This window comes from Uranotaenia lowii, chromosome 1, assembly GCF_029784155.1.
Source record: "Uranotaenia lowii strain MFRU-FL chromosome 1, ASM2978415v1, whole genome shotgun sequence".
Classification (NCBI taxonomy): domain Eukaryota; kingdom Metazoa; phylum Arthropoda; class Insecta; order Diptera; family Culicidae; genus Uranotaenia; species Uranotaenia lowii.
In genome coordinates, this window is record NC_073691.1 from 2,171,264 (window position 1) to 2,194,020 (window position 22,757).

General features: G+C 36.8%; 2 protein-coding genes across 2 annotated transcripts; one reads left to right on the forward strand and one right to left on the reverse strand.

Moving 5' to 3' along the window:
• Nucleotides 1-261: 261 nt before the first annotated feature.
• LOC129738655 (cuticle protein 18.7-like) lies at nt 262-1,778 on the forward strand. Its single transcript, XM_055729903.1, has 2 exons — nt 262-419; nt 575-1,778. Exons 1-2 carry the CDS (start codon nt 408-410, stop codon nt 1,130-1,132), a joined length of 570 nt encoding a protein of 189 aa, XP_055585878.1. The 5' UTR covers nt 262-407; the 3' UTR covers nt 1,133-1,778.
• A 4,141-nt stretch (nt 1,779-5,919) lies between these two features.
• On the reverse strand, nt 5,920-18,448 carry LOC129741109 (pupal cuticle protein-like). Its single transcript, XM_055732816.1, has 4 exons — nt 18,290-18,448; nt 15,519-15,998; nt 7,178-7,258; nt 5,920-7,022 (listed from the first exon to the last, which is right to left on the reverse strand). The coding sequence occupies exons 1-4, from the start codon at nt 18,299-18,301 to the stop codon at nt 6,465-6,467; spliced, it is 1,131 nt and encodes a 376-aa protein (XP_055588791.1). The 5' UTR covers nt 18,302-18,448; the 3' UTR covers nt 5,920-6,464.
• Nucleotides 18,449-22,757: the final 4,309 nt, after the last annotated feature.

The window sequence follows — 22,757 nt, forward strand, 5'->3', positions numbered from 1 at the left end:
TTTCTGGTTAAAATGTGGCGTGGTCGCCTTGGTTGTTGGAAAACCGGAGAGTTGGAACGGAAAAAAAAACTAAAGAACAACAACTTCTATTCACACTCACCTATTAGTTAGAGTTACAGTGCCTGTGAACGCGCCACCCGATTCAGCTTAAGCTGCTGAGTACTGTGGCTGATGTATGTAAAATTGACCATTATGCGAGAGCGTGCCATGTGAAAGTGAACTGAAACTGATCGTCGGTATAAAATTGCTTCCAGTCCTCTCGGAAGGTACAGTTCGCAAACAGTCCTAGTCCGGTAACGATCTAGGAGGTTTCAAAATCCAAAGTTTCTTCTAACTAGAACACTCTGAATCCTTCCTTCCGCCTTTTGTGCAGTGTAACAATCAGTGTTTGTTCTAACTCAACAAAAATGAAGGCTTTTGTAAGTAGTGTAACTTTTCAGTGTAATCAAGTTAGCTGTTGCAAATAAAAAAGGATAACAAAAATGGCAACCTAAAAAAGGACTTTGAATATTGGGGGTTATGTGCAAGTGCTAGTATAATAACGGAATTTGGTTTTTCTGTGTGTTGATTCCAGGTTTTGGGATCCGTTCTCTTGTTGGCTTCTGCCAGTGCCGGATACGTTCCAGCTGATACTCCTGAAGTGGCTCACGCTAAGGCCGCCCACTTTGCTGCTCACGCTGCTGCCCACACTGGACATCATTACGCTCCGGCTGCTCCAGCTGGTCATTGGGATAATCATCACCATGAGCAGAAGTGGCACGGACCTTTGCACTTCCCAAAGATCCACAACGGAGTCCCAGTAGAGACCCCAGAAGTTCAGCATGCTAAGGCCGCCCACTTTGCCGCCATCGCCAAGGAAGGTGCTCACGCTCCAGCTTATCACGGACACGATGACCACGCCCACTGGGCTCCAGCTCACCATGAACAGAAGTGGCACGGACCTCAGCACATCCCAGTCATCCACAATGGAGTCCCAGTTGAGACCCCAGAAGTTCAGCACGCCAAGGCCGCCCATCTGTCTGCCCTGCATGGAGCTCATGCTGGATCTTATGCCGGTGGTGCTCACTGGGGAGGTCCATCTGGACACGAAGATGATGGCTCTTACCGCCCAGAACACCACAACTACCATTAAATGGTATTGATCCACGCCATCGATCCCCATTGGTTGGAGATGCCGCTTTTCCAGAGTATCTCTAGCCGATCACCCACTCAAGATGCCAAACCATCCCTTAGGAAAAACTCTCATCTTAGCTGAAGTCAATTTAGGAAAAATAACTCTCATCAACACACGCGCTGCTACCTTACTTTCTCTCTTTCGAGAGCACTTTCGTACCCTCCTTTTGGGCACTCTCAATAAGTCAATTAACAATGGAAACTATGGATAACTGTCGAATGGAGAAGAATTTTCCCACTATTCATCATCTCAACGCCAACTGAGATACGGTGGGATTAGCTTCAATCAAGTAAGGATAAACAAAAAAACGATCTAAGGAAGCTACTGCTTCCTTCGAGCCGTTTCAGTCAGGAAGCAGGCCATGATGGCTTGCGCTAACCGAAAGTGCTCAACCATTCTGTTGACATGTAAAAGTGTTCTTTTCATTTTCACCATCCAGCTACAAACCGCTGCTGGAGCTAAATTCGGCTTCCTCCCACCCAATGTAAAAGAAAAGCGAAACAAAACAAAAAAAATGTTCATCTATAGTGCTGCTGCTTGTGTTCGATCGAATTTATTTTTACAATTACATTGTGAATAAATACTGGTTGTTATGACAATCGTACTTGCTTGGCTTTTCTACCTTAAAAAAGCGAAAAATCTCCGAAAATTCCCTCTTATCGATTTGATATTAGTCTCGAATCTTGGGTTTTGTAAAAAAAAGGCAAATTTTGATCAGTTTAGTGGACCTTAAGCCCTTTGGAAATGTATATTCGTCTTCTGCTAAATTATAGAAAAAGATAAAGAGAATGTAGAAACAAGTATAGATTATGAAACAATAAATTTGTAGTCTCTTTTCGAGACTAAAAATTTATTGTTATCGTGTATAACTTGGCCGACTCTATCAAGATAGAATTCTGAGCGTCCTAGATTAGTACTCGAGAAAATAATCATAAGAGTGTGTTTTTTTCTTTTAAAGTTAACCCCGTGAGCCAAGACCCCAATGAGATTCAACATAACTAACTAATTTTTATTTGCTGATTATTTAAGATTAATTGTTCAATTTTTTGTACGCTATTAAAATTTATCGTAGATACTTATTATTTTATTTATTTTGTGTATGTTCTTGGTTATTTTTATTGTTATTGTATTGGATTTTTTTGTTTATTTTTATGTGATTTCTATTTTTATGGTATAGGAATATAACCCAATAATGTCATTTTTCCTCATTCGTGATTTCTAGTGATTTTTGCTTTTTGTTTATTTCAGATTTTTTTTTCTAAAATTTTTATTATTATTTTTTTTTTCTTATTATAGAGACTTTCAGCCTTGGGCTGGTTCGTCTCTTTCTAAGCGCACATCTTTCGAAGTAATGATGGCTAGCATCTCACAAATGCTAAAACCACCAGACCACAGAAAGTGTACTATGTATGCCATGACCGGGATTCGATCTCATGAACTTTGGCGTAGATGACTTGAACTCTAACCACTACGCCGAAGCCGCTGGCTTGTTTTTTATTAGTCGTTCTTATATATTTTTGATTATTTTGAATTTTTTATTTCTCGTTTTACTTGTTCTTGTTTTTGTTTATTTCAGTGAATATTTTATAAAATGTCATTAATAGTATGTTAATTATTTTCATATGTTCTTTCTCTTATTTTATTAATTGATTTTTTTTACATTCTATGTTCATTTTTTACTTGTTCCTAATTTGTTGTGTTCTTTTAATTTATTTTAAATTTTTCGTTATTTTTTCATATTTGTTTTTTATCTATGTTTGTGTGTTTTGGGTCCTCTTTTTTATTTTTTTTTTTTTTGTTTTAGCTCTGGTGTTTTCTGTTGTTTTTTTTAACTGAATTTTGATAATTATTTTTGTATTTTATTTTTATTTTTTTATATTTGTAAATTGTTTTTTTTTTGTTTGTTCTTTCTATATAATTTTTAATGTTTTTCAATTTTTGTTTTTTTGTTATTTTAAATTTTAATTTTTTTTCACGTACATGTTTTGTTTTTCCTACTGTCCCTTTTTATTTTTTGTAATGGTGAACTTAAATGATATTTAGAATAAAAAAGAACTATTTAACTTTTTGTGGTCTAGCTTTACCCAACCCCCAAAAATAACCAAAACCTTACAATAAAGTATACAAAGCGTGGTCAATAAATCACCAAGGCCATTAAAGGCCATTTTACAAAATGGTAATTTTTGCATATTGAATAACTCTACTTATAGAAAAACTTTGGTTTAAAACCTTTAATACCAGATATAATTCATTAGAAATATGTTGAAAAACTTCAGAGCAATGGGTTCTAGAAAATGTCTACTACGACAAAATTGAGGTGGAACTGTGCACCCACCCATAGTCATTTAACATAATTTTCTACTAAGATTGATGGTCTGGCTGAATTTTTTGATAAATTTTTTGAAATATTCAATTAAAAAAAAAACACGCTATTGTCAACTATGCGGAACTAACGTGATTCCCATGGTAAGAAAAAATTTCCATTTTTCCACAAAAACATTCATGAATAAGATAAAACGAAATCAGAAGAAAAAATGACTGGTCACGGTCCGAATAGATAGTTCGACGGTCCTTCTAGTGTTAAATTGGTTGATTGCTGTATTGCTAAATTCAATTTGTTATTTTTTCCTTTGATTTTTTTTTAAATTGTCTTTTTTTTTATTCATTTGCTAACTAAGTTAATTTGATCAATTTAAAAATAATTAATTGTTGTTTCTATTTTCTGCAATTAAGTCCAACTTCTGTTGTTATTATAAAGACCTTTGCTTATGTCACGGGTGTGCGTCGACACGTCTCATCTCAGCTTAAACTAAATAACAGTATATCATAGGACTGCTATACACCCAAACACCCAATACACCCAAACGTCATACAAAACGATGTTCTAAAATAAGATACAATCCATGAGGTAGAAGAAGATGGCTAGAAAAATGAAGATCAGAAGTTTTGCGCCATTTTCTAAAACATCTACAAAGTTATTATCTATAGAACCTATATTTTCTCTGTCCGAACGGAAATCATATTTAAAACACGATTGAGTTTATACTCATTGTGCAACAGTAAGTTGATTGGATATAATATCGCATAGTATGATTTTTTATTACATGAAAATATCAAATTTGCAGTAGTTCCGATAACTCAAAACACAAGAACGTAGTGAACAGTAACGAAGGATAGATAAAAGCAATCATAGGTTCGAAGTGATTTCCAGGAATTTATAAAATATGTTCATAGTTCCTTAACAAAGTGATATCGTCATATCAAATAGCTACTTATTAGGTGGTTTCCGTTAAGTGCCCTGGTTGGAACAAGGATTGCATCTGGACGTCACTATACCACTCTAGGTCGAAGTCGAACTGAGGAGTTGAATTATAAGAAGCTTAATTGCAACTTACGAAATTCATTAGCTAATAAGAACTAAAGCTTAACAATTGTTAAGCCTCTACGCCAGCCCGTGGCGTAGAGGATAGCCTTCAAGTCTTCTAAGCCAGCGGGCATGAGATCGAATTCCGGTCCCGGCTCATATAGTACACTTTCTGTGGGTTGGTGGTTTTAGCATTTGTAAGATGCTAGCCATCATATCCTCGAAAGATATACACTTAGAATTAAGAAAAGGGAATCTCTTCGAGGAAACATCAAGTTTCATTGAGATCCTGTAGGGGAGGAGCGGGCTATATGCGCCTATTAAGCAGAACACTGATTTAATCAAATATCACATCGAATATGTGTACAAAAACTTTATACACGTGTGCAGGCATCTGTTTTCCATACATTGGAGTAATTTTTATGTTAATATTTTCTTCTGTTTCCAAGAAAATGATTTTATCATAACTGTTGTCTAAAATGCCGAACCTCAAACCGTGCGGGCTAAATGCGCCTATTTATGTTTTGAACAAAATTTCTATTTTTTGGGCAATATTTCCGTATAATTTCATTGAAACTGCTAGAGAGTAATAATTTCCGTACGACAAAACTGAAGTTTTATAAAAATCTATGTTTATTATAATTTTATGGAATAAAACAGAAGTTAGGGTTGCCTTACTATGGAGGCAGTTCATCCATGAGAAAAACTTTATCAAATCTGTTTTTAGATCTTCAATTCTCTCTTAAGATAATACTCAGAGCTTAGATTTGAAGGTCCAATGATAAAAATCATTTATTTTTTCTATTTAACCTGTTATTTTATGATGGAGGCATTTTACCAACAGGATGGGGGCATACAAAAACACTCTCTTATTCCACTATATAATCATTATTAAAACTCCACAAAAGCTGAAATATGTTTAATTTCTTAAGTTCATTTGAGTAAGAAAGAAAAACCATCCTAGTTTTTGTTTTAAGCTTCTTTGAGTACAATTTTTAAAAGTCGAAATATTACATCAAAATGTATCAAAACCTTGTATGATTTTTTAAATTTTTTTTAGTTAGTAAATTCATAAAATTCTTTCTGGCCTTATGTTCTAAGCGTATCACCCTCAAAAACCTTTCCCCTATGTGTTTGTGTTCGTTTAAAAAAAAAAAAATTACAGAAATATTTTAATACATCCTACGTATTGAAAATATTGGACTTGTTTGCTTCCCGAAACTCCACAGCCTACTTTTTTTACAGAAAAAAGATTAGTTTTGTTTTGTTTTTTTTTTTTTGCATGACTCCCTTTTTCCTATTTTATCAGAAATGAAAATCATTCCAAATTTATCACACCTTACATACAAAATAAACAGTGAATAAAAACGCTCAAGTACGATTGTCATAACAACCAGTATTTATTGACTCATTATTGGTATACATATAAACTCTATCAAACAAAAGCGCTAAAAAACATATCATGAGAGATTCAAAGTGACTCCACCAGTCTATCGCTGGAGTGTGAAAATGAAAAGAACACATTTACAGAAAGTTAGAGCACTTCCGGCTGTAGAGGGAACAAGTTGTCTCAGCTTTTTTTTGTTAATCTATCCATACTTAATTGAAGCTAATCCCACCGTATCTCAGTTGACATTGAGATGATGAATAGTGGGAAAATTCTTCTCCTTTCGACAGTTATCCATAGTTTCCGTTATTTGTTGACTTATTGAGAGTACCCAATAGGAGGGTGCGAAAGTGCTCTCGAAAGAGGGAAAGAAAAGAAGCAGCGCGTGTGTTGATGAGAGTTATTTTTCCTAAATTGACTTCAGCTAAGATGAGAGTTTTTCCTAAGGGATGGTTTGGCATCTTGAGTGGGTGATCGGCTAGAGATACTTTGGAAAAGCGGCATCTCCAACCAATGGGGATGGCGTGGATCAATACCATTTAATGGTAGTTGTGGTGTTCTGGGCGATAAGAACCATCATCTTCGTGTCCAGATGGGCCTCCCCAGTGAGCACCACCGGCATAAGATCCAGCATGAGCTCCATGCAGGGCAGACAGATGGGCGGCCTTGGCGTGCTGAACTTCTGGGGTCTCAACTGGGACTCCATTGTGGATGACTGGGATGTGCTGGGGTCCGTGCCACTTCTGTTCATGGTGAGCTGGAGCCCAGTGGGCGTGGTCATCGTGTCCGTGATAAGCTGGAGCGTGAGCACCTTCCTTGGCGATGGCGGCAAAGTGAGCGGCCTTAGCATGCTGGACTTCTGGGGTCTCTACTGGGACTCCGTTGTGGATCTTTGGGAAGTGCAGAGGTCCGTGCCACTTCTGCTCATGGTGATGATTATCCCAATGACCAGCTGGAGCAGCCGGAGCGTAATGATGTCCAGTGTGGGCAGCAGCATGAGCAGCAAAGTGGGCGGCCTTAGCGTGAGCCACTTCAGGGGTATCAGCTGGAACGTATCCGGCACTGGCAGAAGCCAACAGAAGAACGGATCCCAAAACCTGGAATCAACACACAGAAAAACCAAATTCCGTTATTATACTAGCACTTGCACATAACCCCCAATATTAAAAGTCCTTTTTTAGGTTGCCATTTTTGTTATCCTTTTTTATTTGCAACAGCTAACTTGATTACACTGAAAAGTTACACTACTTACAAAAGCCTTCATTTTTGTTGAGTTAGAACAAACACTGATTGTTACACTGCACAAAAGGCGGAAGGAAGGATTCAGAGTGTTCTAGTTAGAAGAAACTTAGGATTTTGAAACCTCCTAGATCGTTACCGGACTAGGACTGTTTGCGAACTGTACCTTCCGAGAGGACTGGAAGCAGTTTTATACCGACATTCAGTTTCAATATTTTTACTTTCACACGGTAGTACGCTCTCGCGCCCGCTTTGTGGTCAATGTTACAGAGGTACGGCCCGGTCCGGCTTCACTCAAATTAGAGCTGAAGCTGATCGGGCGTTCTCATCTCCGTCGCGTTTAGCGGTGCCGAAAGTATGGTTGGACTAAAATTAGGATAAATGTTTTTTTTTTTTTTGAATTTCAGCCATCAACAGCCGGCAATGAGCAATAGTCAACCATAAAACACCCAATCGGCAAAATTGTTCCTTTTAAATCGAGTATTGTAATTAAAACTGGTCTTCAGAAGACACACAGGTTTTCAAACAGCATAAAACTGTAACAGATCATCGTGCTAAAATTAATAAGACAATTTGCACAACAAAAGTGAAATGAGTTTTAGTTGGTTTTTTTTTTCTTATTTTTGAGTGGCATCAGTACGAAACTGTTAATTTGTGCTTTAGGAAATTTTACGATGTTGTTTGTTCAATTATGGGATGATATATTTATTAAATGATATTTTTAAATGTTTATCGCCGAAAATCGAATTGTTTCAAAATCTTTATTCGGAACTCTGGTTCTCAGGATGATTTTTCCGAATTTTAGTCCTAATAAATAGCGAAACGACTATTTAAATATTCAACGTCTATACGTCAACGTCACACGTCGTCTACGTCAACGACTATAAAATTTGATTGTGTGTAAACTAAATATCAAGACATTTTCACAAGATTATCTGATTCTTACCTAAAATGTGTCAAATTGTCACCTTGTCAGGTTTGGTTCGGCTAATCAGATAAAGCTGTCATCTATGTGTGTTACCATAATTTTTTAGATGAATTTCGATTCAAGTGTAATGCAGTGCTATATGACTTACTGTGTAAAAATTGATGAAATTTTTAGGAATTTAACCCATTAAGGTCATTCTTCCCCGATTTGCGGCTTTCACAGATTGTCAGTCATCTTAAGTACTAAATACCAATTTTTTTAAACTTATCTTCGTTCTTCTCCAGAACATCCAGACAAGACTTGTCAACGAACAATATCTTACTGGCGATCTGACAGGTGCCTGTTTAAAAACTTTATTGCTAGACCGTACCGTTTTATAAATTTCACCCAGCTAGACAGCAGTCCAACCATTTTTCGCAAGACAAAAGCGTAAAATTTTGTTTATTCTTTCGGTGGATAGCTTTTTAACCCCTAACACATGGGCTGATAAGATTTTGATAAAGTGTAGTTGTGGATTTGGGGATCCATCCGAGCATCTGATTGAAGCGATTCTTAAAAAAGCATTGGGCTACCATATTCTATGGAATCGTGGATCGAAGATAGGCTCGTTTCCACAACTAGTGGAGCGGTCTTTATTATGACGGCTCGACCCACAGATTTTATGATTTCTATATGTTCTTTCGATGGAAAAAATGTATCCTATCCTAAACTAGAATTTTGAGTGCCTCTGCTTGCACTTCTTATTCTTTGGATTGATTCATTTAGTCTTTGAATCTTGAACAAGTTATAAGGAAAAAGTTGTTCTCTGCCAGCTGGGTGGAAAATTGGAGTGCACGGTGTATGGGTAAAATTTCATGATCAAATTTTAAAAACCGACCAAATACATTTTGTAGATTGGCCCAAAAAAAGTAACCTGTGCAAAATTTTAGCTCAATCGGACTTGATTTAGGGGTACCGTAAAGCGCTCAAAGTTTTGGATTTTTTCCCTAAAAAATCACTTAGAAACTTATGATTGACTTAGAAACGTATGATATGTCGAGATCTGGTGTTATCTCGAAAAAAAATTTTAGGCGTTTGGGACTTAGCCGTTTTTTCGGAAAACCGAGTCACAAAAATTCGATATTTGGCCATTTTTTCGATATAACTCCAGATTTTAACGTTTTATGCATTTTTAAATCATTTGGCATCGAAATAAAAATTCCGGATTTACTTTGGTGATGATTAAAAAACAAATTTCGATTTTTGACAAAAATTTTTTTTTTGATTTTTGACAAAAAAATTTTTTCGAGATAACGCTAGATTTTGAAATTTTATCCATTTTTAAGTCATTTGGCATCAAAATTGAAATTTCGATGTCACATCATATTTAATCGGCTGGTTAAAGTGGTTTTCGCGCTCTAAAAAGAGAAGAAGCGCATTGGCAATATCGTTGGGAATCAATATCGACTCTTTTAAAATTCGTGAAAGCGCATCTCAATTACAAAGACTTCAAGAGATTCCAGAAAGTAAATGACTTACCAACGTATTGCCAAATACGCCCTTTGGGTCGTCGTAGTTGCCTTCAAGGACCGGGTCCACAATCAGTTGGTTTAATGAGAGCTATTGTCCACACTATCGAGATCTTTTGACTTGATCTTTAGCAACTTGTACGACTACCAAATTCAAATATTTCTAACCATTTATTTCTCATTTTTTTTTATAAGAGATCCTACAGGTTTGATGACTCAAAAAAAGTAGTTACTCTGTTCAATATTTTTATTTGATGTATTTTTTGTATATCTCGCGTGAGCTTTCATTACGTCATATGAAACATCTTAAGAATTCACAGAAAACTGCTGCAAAAGTTATCAAAACAACTTCAAAATTTGTATTTCACTTATAGAATATGTTGTCCAGGTTACAAACATTCTAAATGGAAAGAAGTTGCAACTAGTTTATGTTAGTTTTTTGAATTTTTCCGTTCATAAACTGTTTGTTTACATTTTTTTTACTGCGTAATGAAAGCTCACGCGAGATATATGGATTAAAAAAAGTTACCTAGATAACTTTGTTCAACTTATCAATGGTCGAAACTATAATCAGCGTTTTGACAAACTCGCTCACGGCAGAGCGGAAGGAGTGGGGTGTGGATGGGTGCCAAGTGGTTTTGTCATAAATCAGGACACCTCAGGGAAAAAAAATCAGGATTTTTATGACACCCCTAGGTTGATGGAAAAAATAAGCAGCTCTGCTTTGATTGCATAAATAAAGGTAAAAACCGGTGCTGTATACGCCTAAATTTATGAAACGTTATTGATCCGCTTCTTGGCTAGCGTGCAGTTTAAATCGAAAAATACCATTTTATGAATATCTGAACTGAAGATTCTCATCGGTTAAATAAGTTTAATCTATGTATTTTATTCGATGTTCTCTGATGTAAAATACAAATTCAATTTTGTGAAAAACAGGACAATCTAGGACATTTCTGAAGACCAATTTTCAAAAATCAGGACAATGTCAGATTTTTATAAAAATTATGACGGTCTTTCAATAATCAGGACAGATCCTGAAAAATCATGGCACCAGTGTATTCGAAAAAAATGAACACTTTGTTTTGTTGATAACTTTTGAATGCATGAATAGAAATTTTCAGTTAAGTTACTTACTAAAGTAATGTGTACGTGAGTACGTGTGCTAAATTTGGTAACAATCTGTCAAAGTGGTTTTTGAGATAGCGTCCAATACAGAAGCTAATTGACAAATTTTTTAGGGTAGGATCGAGAAAAATCTAGGAAAGTTCCAGCAGGAAACATCAAAACAGCTGTAAATCAGCTATTCGACCAAAGTTTATATGGTAAATCGTATAAAAGGCCGTAGAGGATCTAACAATGAGTTAAAATTTGAATGAAAATGAAGGTAATTGATTCCATGAAGTTAAGGAATTTGAGGAGTTATATCAATCGCAATCCGAAAATTTATATAAAAATGGTAACTTTTTGTGAGTGGTTCGTCTACATTATAAACATGACTGACAAGGTAAAAAAGCTGCCTACCGGTGAAATAAACATATACGGAGGTCAAATTTGGCGCAAAATATTGGAACCGCTAATGGGGAGATATTTTGAGAAATTTCGTAATGGACAGGAACACGAAGAATTTAGCGGGCCCCTGGCAGGTTTCCAGTCAGAAATATTTAATTGACAAGTCTAGCCTGTATTTTCCAGAGATTAACAAGGAGAAAACAATTAAATCTAGTACTTGAGGAGGCTGACGATCTGTGCAAGCTGCAAATGATTCATAACGATTACTCCGATGATTGGCTAAATATATAAACAAAACTACCTCCAAATGCGACCGTTTTTTCTGCATAGCGCCCACGAAATTTCTACTCTTTTTGATTGGATCTGGAATCGTGCCATAACGCAAAAACTGTGGTGGAGTGATAAAAAGTCAAATATGTTGTTTTTGTGCCAAAGGAGGCCAATCTGCTAAATTTGTCATAACTTCGACCAAATTAAATTTGTTTAGTAATTTTGAAAGTTCAGCTTCAGGAAACATGAAACGATATAACAAAAAGTATTGATTTAAAAAAAGAGTGGTTTAGGGTAAACATTATAGATGGCGCATGTGGTACCCAAAAATAACAGACAAAAATGTATTCATAGGACGGCATCATAAAATCCACTTGACAGACTTTGTCCGTGAAATTGAGTATAACGAGAAAATTTTTAAGTATTTCATTAAAAATTTGTTTTGTTTTCAACCAGAAATTTAATTTTTACATATTACTATTCCAGCACTGCACAGTTCCGGATGAATGCGATTATTTATAAGAAGACGATGGTTCAAACCCGAATCGCGGTGGATTGGTAAACAAAGTGATATGCATGCAAAATGATTTTAAATTTTCAAATTTAAATTATTAAATTATTCTTATTTAAATAAAATAAATGAAACATAATATTTTGTTGTAATTTATTTGCCAGCGAACACATTTCCCATAAGCAGCCCCGCAAATTACCTTTGCAATAAAGGGTAATTATTGTCCGCTGTGAGCTTTTGAAATATGAGGTAATATCCATAGGCTAGAAGCTGAGTACCCCTTAAAGGGTAAGGGGACTTAATTTCAAAAAAGGAGTTCTCCCAATCTTATTGAATAACGGGTCAAAAGTATTCGTTAAGGGGTAGTCAAAATTGAGCACGTATACATGAGAGGAAAAGTTGGCCTGGCATCCCTCCCAGTTAGTTAAAAATAGACGTCAAAAAAATTTGTAGATGATATCATTAAGCCAATTCGGCATTCTACACGCTCCTTTTTTAAACTTAAAATTAAGTTTATCTGAGAATCAAAACATAATCGATTCTATGAACTTAAAGTTAAGATCCCTAATTCCTTCTTGCAATGGTTCAAAACGGAGTTCGAACTGCTAACTCAAAACTTCTCCCTTTTTTCCTTTGGCGAGGGAGCAAAGCTGAGTTCGACCTTATGAACTAAAAATTGAACTCCTTTGTTGGATTGAAAACACTTGTGAGGTGAGTGAGGTTACTTTGAACAGGAACAGCAAACAACGAACGCGTCACAAAATTTTTTCCCGACCGTGGTTTAGAGGATAGCGTTTAAGTCTTCTAAGCCAGAGGTCAGGTGAGATCGAGTCTCGGTCACGGCATACATAGTACTCTTTCTGTGGGCTGGTGGTGTTAGCATTAGTAAGATGCTAGCCATTAAATATCCTTTAAATATGTACGCTTCAGTCTTAAATAGAATTGCGATCTCTTCAAAGAAACATGATGAGATCCTATAGGGGAAAGTCGGGTAAGACGGACACCATAAGGTAGAATCGCAATAGAAAATCAGATATTGCTTTTTTCATCGCAGTTTTCGTGCAGATGGGCAGTTTAGGTTGTTTGCTAACGCATTAACCATTGGAACTAGTAAATTTCCTTCATCTAGACCGTTTTTATAGCTATTCAAAACATGCTTGCAAATTACACTTTTCAAAAATGGTCGGGTAAAACGGAAACTGTACAAAAAAGGTACATTTTGCCACAAAAATTGCTGTAAAATTAGATATTTTTTTGAGTTAAGCATTTGAAAACGTTTTTCAACCAAAATGGAACCAATTGGTCCGAGGCCAGAAGCAAAACAGTGTGGTTTCAGAATTTCGTATTTTATAGGCGCTTTCTTCACCGGAGATCATGTTTTTACATTTTTTAATGGCCTGTTTGAGATGGTGAGTGGTTTCCGACCGACAATTGCTCTTGCTAAGGTCTTCTGAAGGCATGTGGAAGAACAAACCGTCTTACTCGCCTTAGCAACTTTTTTTCAAAACGTTTGTTGTTCAAGTCCTTGGACCGAAATTTACTGATTTTCCTCCGAATGATTAAAAAGAAGCCTCATAAACACTCTACCTTTGAAAACGGTTGAAATTTTCGAAAATTATTCGAGTTATAAACTTTTTTATGAGGAGAGAAAATTACATCAGATAATGGATCCTCAAAGTTTTTTTTTGTTTTGTTTACTATTATGGGACCATGCTTGCTATAAATAAACACAAGGTCTCGAAAGTGTTGACACACTTAGACGAACATATTCCCATCATTAGATTTGTGCCAAACATTGTACTTTTCGAAATATTGAAAGTGTCCGTTTTACCCGCTGTGTCCGTTTTACCCGCTGTGTCCGTCTTAGCCGACTTTCCCCTATGTGTGTGTTTGTTTTTTAAATTACCGAAAGATTATGAAGAAACGTCATAATGGAATGTCCGCCGTTGTCAGCGTACAAAATGTGTAACAGCATGTCAAAAGCAGGACCCAAGCCTTCTCTTTTTCGTCGACGAAGCACTAACAATTTAAAAAAAAAATGAATTTTTAAATCAACATACTCTAAACTTAGCGTGTCAGATTGTCCAGCTTTTATCCGGATACAAAATTTGAGAGGCCCCGATCCGGCCTGGTTGCCGGCATTTCGCAGAAAAAACCCTGATTTCGCCCGGATTTATTCACTATATTTCAAACGCAAACAAAAATTCAAATTGAGTTTGTATAATCAATTATTTTTGTGTCCAAAATCAAATTTCTGAGAAAGTTTTATCATACAAACCTGGCATATTCTGGCCATTTGATTTCAAAATTTTCAACCCAATATCCGGTCAATATGTGTGCAAATTTGATCAGATTCCAGCAGAAATTGTGTAACAAAAGTCAAGAAGGAAAACACTTTAAAACATTTTTTTATCGAATCACATCAGCAGATTTTAAATCGTATTTTATGTTTCCCAAAAACCGTTCAATTTTTGGGAAACATAAAATACGATTTAAAATCTGCTGATGTGTTTCGATAAAAAAAATGTTTTAAAGTGTTTTCCTTCTTGATTTTTGTTGCACAATTTTTGCTGGAATCTGATCAAATTTGCACACATATTGACCGAATATTGGGTTGAAAATTTTGAAATCAAATGGCCAAATTATGCCAGGTTTTTAGATACAATAGTCTGGATTTAGCCGGAACGATTACGTGCTGGAAATATTCTGGCATCTTTACTCTAAGCGTTGTTTCGTTTTTAAAACTTTTAGCACTTTTCGATCGTTCCACCTCGATTGGGATTGTTCAGTCAGGCTAAGATTTGAGTATTTCTGATGGTGTTTTTTGTTCCATCATAATTAATATATAAACGCCCTGCTATAAAAGTTGGAGATTAAAACGCAGTATTTACATTTGATTGCATATTCTCTTTATTAAAGATAAAAATTACATTGAGTGTGTACAGTTTTTTTACAATTGGAAATTGAGAGTTCCCATTCAATTTTTAATTTCGATCGATTCGATTTCCGAAATCTGTTATGTGCTACAGAAGATCCAGACGAGGAAAATCGGTAGTCACATACTACTATACTTCTTTTTTGCTCTTACACTCTGCCTCGATGATTGGAAGCTAGACTCACAAAACGAATTCCCGGATGAGGTTTTCTCCTGATGTCAGAGAAAATCCCAGCTGGAATGCAGAGAATTGTGAGAAAACTCTTCCCCACATGACAGATACGCACTCAATAGCTTGAACTGAGTTGAATTAGGCTCTAACTAGTGTTTGTTTTTTCCTTAAAATATTTTTTTGATTTTAATTTTCGTATAGATCACGATTGGTTTTGTTTCGCACTGCTAGTGGCGATGACTATCTTTTGTGGATTTTCTTTTCCTTTTTTCTTTATAATACTTTGATGTAACGAGATACTTCCGACGCTTTACAAGCGTCTGAAATACTTTTTACAATAGGAAAGCGGGGATTCAGGAGCTGGGGCAGTGAGTGACTTTGAGTATTGTGGTCTCGCTTGCTTCGATTGAGAGTGCTCTCAGCCGAAAGCAAGCGCGCTAAGGCCTACTATAGAGGTTATTGGGTTCGGGTAAGGGTTTCTTGTTTGGTTGGTTGATCGTCGGAGTACACAACACTTAGTAGTAGTTGTGGTGTTCTGGGCGGTAAGAACCATCATCTTCGTGTCCAGATGGGCCGGACCAGTGAGCTCCAGCGGAGGCACCGTGCAGGGCAGACAGATGGGCGGCACGAGCATGCTGCACTTCGGGGGTATCGACTGGGACTCCATTGTGGATGACTGGGATGTGCTGAGCTCCGTGCCAGGCACCAGCTCCGTGCCAATCGTGGTGGGCAGCAGGAGCGGCGTACCAGTGGGCAGCGGGGGCTGGGTGTGGGATGGCGTGTCCGGCGCGGGCGGCAGCGTGGGCAGCGAAGTGTTGGGCCTTAGCGTGCTGAACTTCGGGGGTATCGATTGGGCCAGCTCCGACGAGACCGCGAGCCTTCTGGTGAGCGGCCAGATGTTCGGCCTTAGCATGGGCAACCTCGGGGGTGTCCTGGGGCACGTAGTGCCAGTAATTAGCGGAGGCAACGCCAGCCAGCAGCAACACGGATCCAACGATCTGTTTGGGATTTGGAGGAAAGATTGTACATAGAATGAGGGGATCATTTAAGGGGATTTTCTTCCATTCGAGGTGGACCTGATCGTGAAAAGCTAACAAACCTTACTTGAAGAAACGTATCACATTAGGGCTAGTGGAACATTCTTAATCAATCGTTAGACAAATCTTTATGGGCCCGTAACTTACATGCGAAGATAACAAAACAAATGACAAAGCACACAATTGTCTCGTAAGTCTAGATTTCTTGAGGAGAACTGCCATTTTTGTTGTACAAAACACTGCATGTTTCAGTTGTTTTTTTTTCGGTAAGCACTAATTGCGAACACATCTGTTAGTGTGCTACAACCTTCACCATAATATGGATTTATAACAAGCCTTTGAAGCAAACATACCATATATTAGGACTGTATGTAGCAAGAACTGTATCAAGGAGGGATTAGATAAGATTTTTAAAAGATTATTTAAATATCAAACTGAATTATGATAATATCTCCGAACTGAAATATCAATTTTAATATCGAATTGAAATTTTTACTCTGAATCAGATTCCTGGATCGGATAGTAAACAAAAATGCAAAATTTTTATTAGAGCGCTGAATTATGAATACCTATAAATTTTGTTTATCGATGGTATGCCTAATGTTTTTAGGACGTTTTCGGTAGTCCCAGTCACATATGAGGTTAACAACGATTTTTATTACAATATCCGACGTTTCGGCTTTTAATAAGCGTTTATCAAGGAATAACGATGTTTCGTTATTTCGTTAACATTATTATTCCTTGATAAAGGCTAGCTATAAGCTGAAACGTCCAATGTTGTGATAAAAATCGTTTACTCATCACATATTTGACTGAAACCGCCGAAAACATCCCAAAAACAAAAGTTGATGATTCTATAAAAAAGAACCAACAAGGAGGAATTTCTAAGACCTGTTTGTTTCTCTCTAAAAAACCGAATGCACTGTTCACTGGTTGAAATAAATTTTAAAAATAGAAATGAATTTATTTTAAAATGAATTTGACGCAGTAGAAAACGAAAATTTATTCGATCCGTTTTAAATATACCGTAGTTTTTCAATTTTATCACGCTTCACCGTGATAATGGTAAAACCGTGAATTTGGCGAAACTTGAAACTAAAATAGAAAAAAAAACGTCAAATGATTTCTGAATGATTCCCAAAAACAACGTGATAAAATCGAAACAATAACCGTGACAAAATGGAGCGTGAGCTTAGCTAGTATTGGAAAATCGAACAGTGATAAAATCGAAAAACTACTGTAAACCTAAATATCCAAAAAAATTATTGTTTCTAGCTACAACGATATTTTTAGACATCATTGATTTTTTTTTTTTTTAGTACTGAAATTGGTTGGATGAGGACTGCTTCACGGCGAATTCTAATCAGAAGAGATTACGAAAAATTATAATAGTAGGCCCGTGAGGAACAAAAATTTGATATGTGATGATATGCTTCTAAATAAATTCTACCCGCTCATTTTCAACATCTTTCATTTCATCTAACCTTCTATCCAGCTATATAAAAAAAATCATAATCTTTAGATGTCCTTACTAAAAAGGACATCACTTTTTACCGCTAGGCTGATAAATTAAATCTACAAATATAAATTACGGTGATTGATCCTTCATAATATTAGAATTACATTTGGTACGATTTTAACGGAGACAAGATTTCGAAATCTTAGCGATCTTGAAGAAAACATAAACGATATTGCAAAAAAAACTGAAGCATTGCGGTGGAAGCATTTCATTCTAATCTGTGTTGTAAGCCTACTTTGTTGAGTAGTTCTACGAAAGCGAAGCACTCGGAAGCATCATTTTAATTCACCCACGGTACCGTGCCTTTATTCAGAAACATTTCATATTTGAATGAAATGTTGTTAATGTTATTAAGTTATCAATTAAACTTAGATTGAAAGTATGTCATGATTGTCACATAATCAATTCATCCATCTTTTTTTGCATTCAAAGCAACTATTATTCACATTTTTTCAATCCTCATTGTTGTATTTTATTTGACTGCATCTGTTTTATCCAAATATGCGTCAAGTTTCACTTTTCACTAAATGTTCCCACAAGAAACCCCACTTGAACCCATGTTGCTGTGATGTTTCATCAGCTCTTCTAAGCCACTTGTTAAGAACAGTTCATTGAACGCTTCTCGGTTTATAGATTTTCACGATCAACCATGATGTGGTCCATCACTCTTGTTGAGTCTTCCGGATTTGATTTTCACACTTCCGAAAACTTATCACTAAGTTCGTTTACTTACGAAAGATTTCATTTTGATATTGAAGTTTTTCGTTTCACTAGTCGTTTCGAACTATTGAGTGCTTTGGAAACCTCCTGTGGTGTGTGCGATGTAACCAAGGACTGTTTGCAAACTGTGCTCCAACAATGGTCGGGACGCGGTTTTATACTCGTCCGCACTTTGTCAGGTCCATCGCGGAAAAACCGCATCGCCATCGGTTTCGTCGTATTCCGGACTCGGACTACTATCCGATCCGCCCTAAACGAAAGGAAAAGCTCAAGAAGTGGACCGTACCCTCCTACCCCCCTCTGGAAGAATTAAAGAAAAAAAAACCCGACCCAACCATAAGAATGTTGCCCACCTCTGCACACCCCGGAAGACCTACTCCTCAATCTGCCAGCAGCAACAAACCGATCCGCTGCCGAAGAAGGAAAGATCGACAAGAAATCGACGATTCGGCAGCCAGCAATCTGTAACACAATCCCTCATTCTCAGAGACAATTGCAGCACATGCGAACGCCTTTAACTCTAACTAACAAACCGAACCACCCACCCACCCATTCATCCGTAAGTAAGCAAACACAAACAGAAACCCGGCCGCCCTCTCGTCAAATCGACCGACCCCAAGCGCGACCGGCTTTAGTTAATCGCTACTTCCACAATCCATCAGAGGCAACTCTCGAAAATCCGCGGCGGCGCTCTCCTGCTCTCACTCACTCACTCGATCTACTAGCGTGTACCAACCCAACTGATGGCGGCCGGAATGAATTGCAGAAGAAGCAAAAAAAAAATGTGTTTATTCATTCGCGGTAGAAGAAACAATCCACTGAAAACTGACAGGTAACCACCACGACCGGCCACCGTCAAATCGATCGCTTGTAGTAGGCCGAGAAAATGTACCGACCCGTAAAAAGCCACCCTCCTACCCTAAGATTCGTCGTCGTCACATACTCCACATTTGTCGAGGAAAAGAGTGAGAGAGCGCAAGAACGAACGAGATTCATGTAAGTGGACGAATAAACTTCACCCCCGCTCGACACACACCGGTTATGTTGAGATCTGCTTCTTCAGCCGCCGCATCGTCATATCATCAGGGCCTACTACTAAGTATTCGCGATCACCTAGCGAAACAAAACAAAAAAAAAACGTCGACTCCACACAGAAAAGTTCTTCCGAGGGTTGCCAGATACTGATGGATTACAAGTGATTACAAGTTTTCGTGGTTCATAAACGCGGAGCTTTTTGATTAGGTATTATCATCATCCAGGATGATCTTTTTTTTAAGATGGTACTTCAATCAGTCAATTTTTATTGTTATAGCGTGAGGGTTCGTCGCTTATTTCCACTACACGACACCTGAAATGTGTTGATGTCACTTGGCTTAAAAGCTGTTTCAGGCTGTAAATAATTAAACAATTTGTGTTTCAACTGTTGCAAAATTAAGCACAGTAAGCTTATCAGCATATTCAATTATGCAACAAAGGATATAGATAAAAATAATGATTTTACAAAGTTGTTTATGCAAAGTGTAACTAATGGAAATATCCAGCCCTAAAAACAATTTCAAAAACACTTCTCAGTATAAATTACGCTTTGTATATTTCTGCCTATGAATAAGTAAATTTCATCCCCTTATAGCATAGTTGCATGAAAATATGCATTGGTTGGCAAAAAAATCCATCTTGGTAGAGCACTTAGTGCAGTACCAAGATGAATAGTTCTTATTTTCTGATTTTTTGTCTAACCTTATCTAAAATTGATTTTTCATCTTTGCTTAGACCTTTCTTCTAGGTAAATCAGTGTTGACCCATAAAAAATGCGAAAATCCGTCATCAAGGTTGAAAAACACTTTTCTTGATGTTGAGATTTCAAATCATAATCTAAAGCAGGGGTGAGCAACCTTTTGAACCAACGGGTCAATTTAATTTTGAAATTTTGTCGGCGGGCCGCACCTAAAACATTTTTTTTTATAAATTAGCAACGAAAGATAAAACGAATTCACGTGTTTAAAATAAAGAAATTCGACACGACTTTTTAAATACCCCATATTTAAAAGGCACATCACTGAATCTTTGCCATTTTAAAATTCTCTCAAGGTTATCTTGTTAAAACCGATAGTACTTTTTGTCATCACTTCCATTGAAAAATTTTGTGGAGCTTACCACAGTGATAACTGATCGTATGAAAAATATATGTATATTCAAAGAAATCACCGTCGTCTTAGCGTTGTAAGTTGAATCGCTAATTGACTTTCTGTGATTTTTTTTCCACAAATAATACTTGTCCTCAAAGCCTAGATATTTTCTCTACAACCGATAAATAACCCCGTTTTTAAATTGAAGTTCTGTATCGGATCATGGCATTAATATGTTGAAAAAAATTGTAGAAATTACAGAAAAATGTTCAATTTTGCATATTTTTAAGCAACTATCTTCAAAACTAAGTTCTTGATTTTGGAATTTTTAATATTACTAAGATATCATTGGGATAGGATTTCTCAAGCTATATTATTAGGTACTTGGATAATATGGAATGAGTTAATTATAAGTGAAATAACTGAATTTATCGATGTTTGTTATAAATTTTCTTTCAAATGACTGAAAAAAACCATCATAGATAATCGCAAAGACCTTTTGGATCGAATCACATAATTTCATATATCTTTTGTTTTCATCAAGAACTAATAAATTTTGTCGATAGCTTTGATGCCGGCTGATTCATGTTGATAAAAATTCTAAAATCGTTCACCCAGGCTTTATTATTAAACTTTCATAATTTCGTCAATATTCAGAAATAAAAAATATTTCACAAGGTTTTGGTTTAATTTTTTTATGTCAGTATTTGAATGTTAAAAGAACAAGTCTTTTAGCCGAATTGAATAAAATAATTTAAAAAAAACCCGCTGAGCACATTTTCTATCATACTACTTTATTTTAGCTTGGAACGAAAATAATGACTTCTGTAACGGACTTCGTAATGTGTGTGACTTTGATCGTGTGTAGCTTCCGATTTGTGTCTGTTCTTCCGATTCACTTTGATGGATTTTGCTTTTCAAAGTGGTAAATAATTAGGAAAAATGTATGCTGAATAAAAAAACTCCAATATAACTTTATGCCAATAAACAATATTGCATTGCAGAACATAATAAATGCTTGAAATGTCAGAAAAAAAGTTAACACTCTGACTGATTGTGAGACAAATGCAGATAAGTGCATATTCGATCAAGTCAGATAAATTTTCCCAACAATCCATTGTAGAAAAAAGTTAAGGCTAAAAAATTAGAAAAAAGCTTCGCGGGCCGCACAAAAGGGCCTTGCGGGCCACATGCGGCCCGCGGGCCGCGGGTTGCTCACCCCTGATCTAAAGCATGGATCACTACAAATCTGGACGCATTAAAACGGGTCTATCTCGGAGCAATATAAACGAAATAAAAATGTTTTGTACTTGAAATGTAGGGATTTTATTGCACTTTAAAGGAAAAATAATAAAAAAATTATTCCGATGTTGTTTTGATGAATTTTCGAACTTTTGGTTGAGTATCACTCATCATAGTTTGAACACCCTATTCGCTGACCTCAGCGGCCATTTTGTTCCACAATCTCTTCATCTCTGTTGCTTCCCGAGTCGTCCTACCATTCTTCTTCATCTTCTGCTTGACAATTGCCCACAATTTTTCGATAGAGCGGAATTGAGGGCAGTTGGGTGGGTTGATGTCCTTTTTGACAAAATCCACCCGTTGGCCCAATACCACTGTAGAACCTCCTAGCTGTAGTGGCAGCTTGCCAAATCTGGCGAAAACTTAACTAGTCCTTTGTGAGATCTAATGTACGAAAAAAAAAAGTTTTTCAGGCATTCCTCCTTGTAAATTTCGGAGTCCATGGTCTTGTTTTTCACAAAAACCGGAATTTTTCGTCCGCAGCTGCAAATACCTTGCCAGATCAAACACTTTCTTGCAAACTTATCAGCAAAAACGAATTTGAAGTTGCCGGGGACATCACCATGACCACTGCAGTGGCTTTACATAATTTTTGGCCAGAAAGCTGCCCAAAATCCATCTTCACGTACGTTTCGTCATCCACGAGGATGCATCCGTCGAACTTCGTTGGAATCTTCTTGTATAACTTGCGGGCACGTCCTTGGGCTACTAAATTCTGCTTCAATGTCCGGTTTGGTTGCTTACTGGTCCGATAGGATCGTATTCCTTCGCGTAGACGAATTCTGCTGACGGTGCACCGGTCGGCGTTGAATTTCTTGGCAATGTCATAGTCCGACTACCCTGTGTTTTCCTTGATCGTTCTCAACACCTTCAAATGCAGTTTCCGATCCTTAATTCCACTATGACGCTTGGTATGAATCTGCCGATCTATAGTACGCATCCCACGGAAACGTTTGAGAACGCTACACACGGTTGATTTGATCATTTTTAACGATTTCGCGATTTTTGAACCTGACCACGTCAGGTTTTTGACGTGGGTGTTCAAAATTTATT

What these genes read in the sequence shown, in the direction of transcription:
- LOC129741109 (XM_055732816.1), bottom strand. An exon ending in CAGAACACCACAACTACTAC is followed by an intron (nt 7,259 to 15,518) that starts TAAGTGTTGTGT and finishes TCTTCTAACTAG; the next exon opens with AACACTCTGAATCCTTCCTT. An exon ending in CAACAAAAATGAAGGCTTTT is followed by an intron (nt 7,023 to 7,177) that starts GTAAGTAGTGTA and finishes TGTTGATTCCAG; the next exon opens with GTTTTGGGATCCGTTCTTCT.